The sequence below is a fragment of the Trachurus japonicus genome, chromosome 16 (assembly GCF_045865225.1).
Source record: "Trachurus japonicus isolate A0001 chromosome 16, Traja_1.0".
NCBI classification, from domain to species: Eukaryota; Metazoa; Chordata; class Actinopteri; order Carangiformes; family Carangidae; genus Trachurus; species Trachurus japonicus.
In genome coordinates this window covers 19,139,599-19,149,720 of record NC_140922.1, presented here as the reverse complement: position 1 = coordinate 19,149,720, position 10,122 = coordinate 19,139,599, and the positions used below count along the sequence as shown (strand labels likewise).

Here is a 10,122-nt window from a genome sequence, read left to right as displayed (position 1 = left end):
GAAGAGTGATGCAGCTTGCCGGCTACTTTTGTCCTACTACTGAGGAAGTTGCTGGTGAGTCACAAGATCCCGCCCCCCCAAAAAACACACATTCCTCCCTCCCTCCCTCTCACCAGCGACTTCAAACGGGGGCAGAGAGAAGCCCGTGCAGCGGAGGGCAGGGCCCCGAGTCTCTGTGCCCTGCTGCCGGCTGTTTCCAAGGTATTTGAACAGGACTGAGTGTTATTGGTGAGTATTGGTGGATGGTCCTGTCACTTAAAAGGTTTCTGTGTGGGGATGTGTAATCCGCCAAACTGCCTCCCTTTCTGTGCTTCTTTTTCATTTTCCATTGATGAATGAATCAATCTCATAGTCAAGTTATATATTTCATGAAAAAATCCAGATTTATTGCAAAAACCCACAACAAACTGATTTTAGAGGATCTACTCCTCCCTAAGAAACATTGAAACTGAAGTAATAATTTTGCTTTTACAGTGGAGTAAAATTGGAGTTTATTATCCAGACAAAGTGAAGTTTCACCTTTGAATAAGTCATGGCGGGTCAACTAAGCACTGTGGGGTTTGAACACTCTTGGTTTATAGTTAAGTTTTGAAGGCGTAGAGTCTGGATTTGTTCAGGATTGAGTAAGATGGATCTGAAACAGGAAAAGGTCAGGGTCACATATTTCATAGAGAACACACTGGTCAATTTTAGGTCCCTTAGTTGTTGTCTTTCCTTAATTGGAGAGACTGACGAAGAGACATTTGAGCTTCACTCTAACACCCACAGTTGTATCTGTATTGCTCCTAAGTGACCCTTATTGACCGACCTATGTCCTCCCTGACATTACCTAACAGGGTTAAATTTCACTTCCCAATTTTACAGCGTTGTCTTCGGTCCTGATGTTTGACTCAATGGGAGTGACGTTTATCTGGATGCAGCTGCCTGCTGTTTTGTCACACATGGAAGGAACCTTACATCTGATCATTTGAGTCACTGCTGTTATCAGCGTGTGTCCAGAGTAGTACTTAAAACAGTACTGTTGACATAAGTAGCCACCCTGTATGACAGATGGCATTGTTGTCCTGCCTCTCATGCTTGTCCTACCAGAATCCAGCCAACCAGTCACCAAGGACTATACTTGTGGTTTGTGTTTCAGCCTTATCTGCCATATGACACTAGAATACGACTGGTAAGACATTTTTTAGAGGCTGATACCGAGACTGTGGTCACGCAAAAGCTATTACATGAATTCAGTGTTTCCCAAAAAGCTACTGATCATGGAGACCAACTAATAAACCAGACTAAAAGAAATTCTGTGAAAGTTTTGGAAGCATCCTGCATGAAGACTGGAAACAGGGGGACACAGCTAGTTTGGCTTTGTCAAAGACAATTCATGTATAAGCCATTTATAGGGCTCAATAATTATTTTTTTGTATGTCATCCATTTAAAATAGTGCACAAAAAATCAGGTCAAAGAAAGAGCTAAATCCAGATGTACTTCCAGTAACTATGTGTGGCTACCTCACAGCCCTGAGAACACAACAGTGGGGTAAAGCACATTGAAACGTGTTACAGGTGCAGGACTAAAAAACAAAATTGACTTCCTGACGAAGATCCACTGTGATCGAAACGCTGATCTATAATAAACACTCGAGGAGCTTTATACAGTGTGTGGACTGCACACTTTTTTTCTACCTCACACAACCCCACATCAAATAGCCTAAACATCAATCCCTTTAACACACACACCCAGCTACATAGGACAATTAGAGTTAAAGTGTTGTCACTATTTTTTTTATCTCTCGATTATTAACCCTCACATCCTGTTAAAAATCACTAACGTTCTCCTCATAGGGACAAAAAATGTCCCTGTTTTCAAAGTGTCAAAGTATAGGTATTACAATATTTTTTTTTTGTTGTTTCTTAGGGTTAGTTGTCTTCTAATGAATGATGTGTAATTTCATCAATATTTTTTATAATTTAACCCTTTCATGGCCTGTTTTAGTGAGGGACCGCTAATATCCGTCATAAAAATGTTGAAAAACTGCAATAAAATAAAAATTTTAAAAATAATTTTATTTACTCCAACTATTATGAGAACAGTCATATGTCTGCCTTTGAACAGGGCCAACATTGATTTGTTTGCTTATAGTTTGCTGGAGCTTGCAACTACCTTGCAAAAGCCACCTCTCTGCAACCTACGAACATTATAGCATGATCACAGCCAAAATGACAGCCAAATTAAAAATCAGATGGTACAAAAAATGTGCCAACAGGATCTGAGGGTTAAGATTGTTTTGTTTGGAAAGAAAAGTCAACTCACCCAAAAGTGTGTTGTGTGTGTGTGAGCTGCTTTGCTATTTGCAATCGCAATCATACGTGTAAGATTAGACAAAATTTTGCACACAACATCAATCATCAACGTCAATATGGGAACTGAAGCAAGACTTTTTGAGGGAAGTAAGAAAAGACAAAAAAATAAGTATGTAATCATTCCATGGAAAATGACACTGGTTTTCCAGCCTCTCTAGTAACAGGCTGGAAAATCTGTGGTACTACATCACCATTGTTGGGTTAAAACTTTTAAATCATACTTTTGGGTTTTAAGAGTAACATTACTCATCATCTGTAAATTCCCACAAAAACACTGTGTACTCTGGAAATTAAAAGCAATGAACCAGATTATGTAAATTTTGCATTTTTGTTGGATTTGACAACAATGCTATATTTTCTTTCTTTTTTGAATCTTTTTTTAAATAAGTTTTTAAAGGGAAACGCAGCTGCAAAATGTTACACATGAAATAGCCCATTCAATCCACTCTTTTTTTTATATAACAACCATGTGACTCTTGTCTCTCATGGTCCTGTGATGACTGAACGAGTGTGATCTGTTCTGGTCTGACCCGTCTATTCCCCCAAAACCCCCTAATTATAAACTCTAATTTTACACTCTGAGGCGTGGTCCTGTCAGTCTTTGCAACAAATTAGAGGATAGAAGCTTGTCAATATATCATGGGAGAAATAGTTTGATGACTCCCTCACTGTTTCCTTGGTTAACAGTTATTCTCTTTTACCTTTCACATGAAACATCTCTCTGTTTTACTTTTGAAAAACAAGTTAAAGGGTAATGGGGGTTAACTGTGTAATCACTTCAAAGTATGATCACTTCTAAAAAAAATGAAATGAAAAAAAGATGACAGGCAGAATAGAAACAGTATGGGTCTAAATATGGAACAACCTAACTAAAAACTTAACTTTATTTAAGATATTTTCCAGCCCAGGTGAGGAATACAGTATTATACAGTTGAAAACATACTTTACTTTTTGATGCGGTGTGAGAATGGTGATGATGGTGTGTCAAGTGACTGTCATGCTCCGCTAAATGAAATTTGAATTAGTGTTACACTGTAAATCACGCACTCTTTTCTTGGATGTGCAATTTTGGAACACCTGAGTGGAATTACCTCTAACAGGCATCATGGCCCTGAACAGGAAACTAATGAAGCAATTATATAGTTTAAAGTCCCACTTAAGTGATGCAGACCGGTAACAAATTAAAGGAAAAACCAACATAAAGTAAGTAGCAAGGTGTTGGGTCACCACATGCTGCCAGAACAGCTTCAATAGTCCGAGGCATTGATTTTACAAGTCTCTGGACTCAACACCATTCTTCCATAAGACATTCCCTCATTTGCTGCTTTGATGATGGCGGCGGAGAGCGTTGTCTTAACACGTTAGTCCAAAAAAGGTCTTACCTTGTGATTCACATCATTTCAAATATCGTGAAAACATTCAGTGACCCTTTCCACCCTATAGACCAGGGCATTGTCTTCCCATCTCTCCACCCGCTTCTCATTTAATTTGTCACCTGTCTGTATTTTGCCTCCTCCTAAAATCATCCTCCTGTGTCTATTTTCTCCACACACGTGATGGTGACTAGCGTCAAGCTGCCATTATGTAACAAAGCCATCATTTCATTAAGAGGTAGGCTACAATGTTGAAAAAAAAGGAGTGTGATGACTGAAGATTTTAGCAATGTAGTTGTAGCTTTCTATTTCAGTATGGACATGTGAAATCATGCACTAGCCGCTAGCTGTTAAAGAGAAGCTCAAAACAATCTGTCAAAAGAGCATCAGGCGGAAGAGCCTTTTGATGATATTGGTGATAACAGCTTCTTTAGAGCACTTGTGGTTTACGGTGCCTCATCTGAAACCCATCTACTTCTCACCACTTCACTTCTGCGATAGAGTATTCAACGGGTCATACCACAATATACACTCTAAAAGCTCAAGCAGGGAAAATTAGTTAATCTACTAGCATTTATTGTAACTGAAGACAATTTTTACAAGCATACTATGGAGCACACCTATTGTCACAGCTACAAACTGGGTATCAAGAGGGTAATATTTAGAGGTGAGGCTGTGAATGTCCAGAGTGCAAATAGTATTCAGATAATTGACTTCAGGAGTAACACCACAACCTAAAAATACTCCACTACAAGCAAACAATCTTAGTTCAAAACTAAGATTGTTAAAAAGAAGTATCAAAATACATTTTTAGACATTTCTCTATTCTTTCTGTGAAATATTGGGCCAGTTATTTGAAAGAAATCATCAAAAGATTTAGAGGGGAAAACACTTGGTGGAAGAGCAAACAACAGGCACGCATGCCATGTGCCAAGATGGACAAGACACTACTTGCAAGCCAGAAAAGCTGGGAAAGGTTCCTGGTGTAATCGTTGAAAATGCATTGTTTTTTATAACCCTTGTTTTTTATAGCACTTGTAGTAGTCATATAAATGTAAACTTATGTTTCCCACTGTAACGTAGAGCAAGTATAAATCAGCAGAAAATGAGAATGAGTAAAGGACGCGTAGAAAATTGTACTGCAGTACAACCTGCAGCACCACTTCTAATAAGGATTAATTTAACAGGCAAACATCTGACGCTATGTGATGTTGTCTGTATCCCTTTTATAAAGTGTAGGGGATGCAGCTAAAGAATCACAAAGGAGTAACTACTGGCTCAGGCATTTTTTTGACTGGGCTGGCCTGGCGGCTCGCTGCAGATGAGGACCAACCATGGTCAGGGGAGACATACCAAAGCCCTGAGCTAAGCCCAAGTGCAGCAGTCTTACAATATGTCAGCAGTGTTATTTTTACAGGGTCATATTAGAAAACCAAACGGCTCTGCATCTGTCCCACAAGGGCATTCCTCCATTGCTGACCCTGAACAAACCCACTACCTCTTGTCCTTCAGCTCTTGCATCAGCTTGTTACAAGGCCCCTGATTTCCAAAGTAGTATTTACCCCTGCCTTGGCTCACCAGGCTTTTCACTTGTAATGATAAATACTCACATGAATTAAACAGCACGGAGCCCAATAATTCAGAACGCAGACATTTAACCCGTAAATTCTGGCTCAAGCTTCTGTCTGTGTTTGCCTAGTTAAACAGTTAGTGTTAGTGTGTTGGGTGGGTGGGTGGACCGTTCGGGCCTTGGGCTGAAACCTTCACAGGAATCGGGGTCATTAGCCATCAGACTGATAAACAAGCCTGTGACATAATGTGGAAACACTGATCCCATTCATAGGTCTCATCACCCGCAAAACATTCTGCATGCCAGGCAAATCTCACACATATAAAACAAATTCCTTGCGGTTGGAGTGGGGATAGTGAGCTGCCATGAGGGAAAAATGGCTGTTTAGTGGAATATAACTCTCTGTCGTGCTGGCTTCTTCTCACATCCACAAAGAGTTGGGAGTCTGGGTGAGATTAGGGGACTGGTGCCATTGCAGCTTTGCCTTTTGTCTCCTCTCTGCTCAGGAAACAGATAGCCTTTTCCCCCTTGCAATATTATTTTCTCTCAATATGAAGAGAAAAAACTGCACAGAAGCCTGCCATGTGTAGCCTATATATATGTGTGTTTTACATTATCCCAAAAGCATATCGTATTATTTCTACCTGCGAAATACAAACGGCAAAATATAAGGCCTGTAAATATTACAGTTTTTGTGTCATCTCTTTTAGGTCTATTGGTCTGGATATAAATCAAAACAGGGGTCTGGAACCCAAGAGGAAACAAGCAGTAAATGTCCATGTTGGAAAAACATAAACTTGTTACCAATTAGTGTTAACTGTGCACGCTGGCAAATGCAGGCCTTAATTATAATGACCAAAATAATTTAGTGTATAAACACTGCAGCCAAAACAAATTAAGTCAGCAGCACTATGATGACCCTCATTTGCTTTAGGTCTTTCTGGTGCCAGATCTGGCTTGTATAGGCTACAGCTTCAGAATGGCCAATATGGCCAATATCAACTGTATTGGTTTTAGTTGATTATTGACCATAAGCTGACTATGATTAATCTAATTTCCCATTGCCAGTAAACTCTGCATGCAACTTTGAAAGTTTTGAACATTTAAGCCCAAATGAAATACTGCAGGGCTTTGAACATCAATGGCATGAGGTTATTGGATGAAAACACAATTTAGGGCATCTATTCAAATGTTTTTGGATTTCCGTCCATGCACACATTTCAAAATGATTTATTAACATGAAAAACTTTGATGGGAGAAGTAAGATCTTTGTTGTAGCATTACAGTAGGAATACCCCATTGCACGCAATGTTACTGCATACATAGACTAAGAACAACGGGAAATTTAATTATACTATTATGTGTGGCATTGTTGAATTAAAATTATTGATACATAAACAGAGTAAGTGCCATTTAACTGTTCATTTTTCTACGTTATTGATAACTTTATTGGATAACCGTGCATCAGAGGCTACTTATAAACTGACCAAATCAAATCTGAACCTGTCAAGTAGGAACCATAGCTGTTAAATAAATTTGAAGAACTAAAGGGAAATTTTCCCTCTCAAATGTCATGTAAAGTGTTAGTTATACAGAACTGTACTGTATATAGCTGCTATCCAGTCAGTTTAATCTGACGGCATGAAAAACTGTTTTTATTTTATTTTTTTTCAGTACAGCGGCGCCCCCTAGTGTTGTTATTGCGTTTTTACAACATGTGGCATTAAATTCAGAGCTTTTTCATTTTATCGGAAAGATAACTCTGAAGCTTTTGTGTCCCTTTAAATTACAACAATGAATATTTTATATAAGTAAAAATAATAATTCAGGCTCATTATAGCTCTGTAGTATTGTTTCAGCTGTGAGTCGTGAGTCGCGAATCTGCGGAAGGGAAATGAAGAACACCACGGACTGAAGCAGGCAGGAAACCACGTGGGTTTAGCCGAGCAGGGAAGCAGGCAGCAGGGCTCAGTGTCTGTGTGTTTAGCTTTCACAAACTCCTGTTTATATCTACTTCGACTGAACGGTTTTACTTAGTTACCGCCCGGGGACATTTCTCAGACATGTCTTCGTTCAGGAAAGCGCTGAAATCCCGACAGAAAAACCACCATGAGAGATCCCAGGTGAGGTGTTGTCAGCTAGCTGCTATGTTGTGACTCTACAGATGACTACAGACTCAAACCAAACCAAATACATGCGTGTTTTCGTACCAATGCAGCAACCAATATGTTGTTACTGACTGTATTGAATGTGTATTAACCGCCTCGTTTGCTTTGACCAGCCCGGTTTCAGGAAACACCTGGGGTTGCTGGAGAAGAAGAAAGACTACAAACTCCGTGCAGAGTGAGTTCATCCAGGACTGTATACAGTATAACATATTTCAAGGCTCTGGATTCAAAATGATTAAAGTCTGACTGTCTAACATGGTTGATGGATCATGAGTCTCCTCCATATTATCTAACTATGTTGTATTTGTGTTATAACAGTGACTACCACAAGAAACAAAACACTCTCTCTGCTCTGCGGAAGAAAGCTCTGGAGAAGAACCCAGATGAGTTTTACTTCAACATGATCAACTCTCAGCTTCAGGTGAGCTCAGCATCACTATCATCACAGCAGAGAAAAACACACATGTCATGCACTTTCACAAAATTGCGAGGTGAATGACTTTAAGTTGAGGGATTTCATGTGTTAATGGTGTTTTTCTGGCAGGATGGAGTTCACGCTGCAAAGAAACCCAAGGAGGAGGTGGAGGTGACAGAGGAGCAGAAAAAGGTTATGAGGACGCAGGACATCAAGTATGTGGAGATGAAGAGAGTGGCAGAGGCAAAGGTACGTTTAATTTACCTGTAATTACTAATTAAAGTCACGTCACTGATTATAGGGAGTAAAAGCTTGTGTAAGATTCTGAGATTCTGTAGTTTCTGAACTCTTCACACACACTAAAGTCTAAAACTGAATTTCCTATCAGTTTGCTTGGATATGATGCAGGGAGTTGTGCTAAGGTGTCCAAATTGCTCCAGGCATGTTCAACCATTAACACAAGAACAAATCTGACAAAGGTTTTAGTTCTGAAATGAATCTGAAATTGCAGCACTAAAAGGCTGAATTAAGTTTGATATAATTTAGAAACAGAGTCTCCATTGTTTTACTTTTTTAGTTTGTCCACCAGAGAGCACTGGCAGGTACATTTTTTAACTGATGTGCTGTTAAGCATGTAGCTTGAATAAAGTCAGACAAAGCAAACTCTTCATGGGATGTGTTGCTGTTAATATCCCATTTTCAAATTCTCCTGTTAAAGTCAGGATCAGTATCAAACTCCAGTAACAGCTCAGCTGTCAGTCAAATAGTACTAGTTTTACTAGAGATTATTACTGGTTGGGGCCTTTGACAAGTTATGGAAGTGGGAGGAACTGATGCACAGAGTCTATAGTGAAAAATAGAAATTACTTCTCAGTGTAAGCTTTGTTTGAGTGTTGTTTACCTCTGAAATCTCTTTCTGTTCATCTTTTGCTTTCAGAAAATCGAGAGGCTGAAAGGAGAGCTCCACCTTCTGGATGCAGACAGCAAACAAAAAAACAAGCACACATTTTTTGTGAATTCCAAGAAGGAAGGTAAATAGAAATGTTTGTTACATGATGAATAGAGCTTGAGTGCTCAGAACAAAGATGTTGGTGGAAATAATAATGTTATATTTTCTTTGATTTATGTCCTCGTGTACTCCAGTTAAAGTTTACATTGCTTTCTTTCCACATCATCAGTGGAGTCATTTGACCTGGCAACGCACCTGAACACGGCCCCTGAGCTGGTGGACAGAGTGTACAACAGGCCGACGATGGAAACCCTGGAGACGAAGACCATCCAGGGATCTCTAAAGGCTGCCACTGTGAAGGTGCGTGTTTGAGAGCACAATTACAAAATATTTCCTCTTTTGCGAAAAGCGAAATTTACTGTAACATTGTGGTGAATTCTGCAGATCAATCCTACGATGGTTCATGTTTACTCCTTTTTATTGTAGAAGCTGGCCAAGCAGAGGAAGCACCAGTATACGATCCTTTCTCAAAGGATCGACAGAGAAAAGAAAATGTTTGTCATCAGTCAGAAGATCCAGACACGCAAGGATCTCCAGGTGAGGAGGAGTAGAAAATTTTGTTTTCGGTTTCAAATGACCATCTCCATTGCAGATTTATTCATTTTCATTTTAGCAAGAAGTGTCACATTACGTTTCATGTTATTTTTCTTCCTCTGTGCAGCAGGATAAGACTAAGAAGGTGAAGGTAAAAAAGGAGACACCCAAGGCTGCAGCCATTTACAAGTTCGAGGCCAAGAGGAAACGCTAGGAGTGGAGTTCTCATCATGTTGGGAAAACTAAATCACCAGCTTTGCCTATCAGATACTGGAGACATGATGGACTTCTTGACCACAGTACACATTACAGATCATTTTCTTTTCTTCAAATATTGTTGCAGTGATGCAGTTTTGTACATATTTATCGAAGACTTTTAGTTTCTTTCAAATAAATCTGAGAAGAACGTGCACATCCATGTGATTTCTTTACTTAAGAGTAAACTTGTGTTTGACCTCTTTTTGGGACAGGAGTTTCTGAATTTTACATTTGATGTTTTTTTTCTGCCAGCTGAGAAGCTGGGGAGACTTAAAAACAGGAGAAAGAGAAAAGGGAATAATTTGTCAATGAGGCCTCAGGCTGAATCTGAACTTAGGCTGTGATACGTGCTCCGGCCAGCTGAGTTGTATTTTATTCTTAAACCAGTAGGTGGCATTAATGATCTTTAAGACATGAGCTGGAGGAACATGTTAGTGGCT

At 39.5% G+C, this 10,122-nt stretch overlaps 1 protein-coding gene across 2 annotated transcripts; it reads left to right on the top strand.

The window, feature by feature from the left end:
- The first annotated feature begins 7,210 nt into the window (after positions 1-7,210).
- utp11 (UTP11 small subunit processome component) lies at positions 7,211-9,836 on the top strand. Of its 2 annotated transcripts, none has more exons than XM_085802388.1 (8): positions 7,211-7,421; positions 7,580-7,641; positions 7,785-7,887; positions 8,011-8,130; positions 8,819-8,912; positions 9,060-9,190; positions 9,317-9,427; positions 9,555-9,836. In XM_085802388.1, the coding sequence occupies exons 1-8, from the start codon at positions 7,362-7,364 to the stop codon at positions 9,636-9,638; spliced, it is 765 nt and encodes a 254-aa protein (XP_085658514.1). In that variant the 5' UTR covers positions 7,211-7,361; the 3' UTR covers positions 9,639-9,836. The 2 variants fall into 2 exon arrangements, with proteins under 2 accessions (XP_085658514.1, XP_085658513.1); XM_085802387.1 differs by having other exon boundaries at positions 7,216-7,421; positions 9,552-9,836.
- The last annotated feature ends 286 nt before the right edge of the window (positions 9,837-10,122 follow it).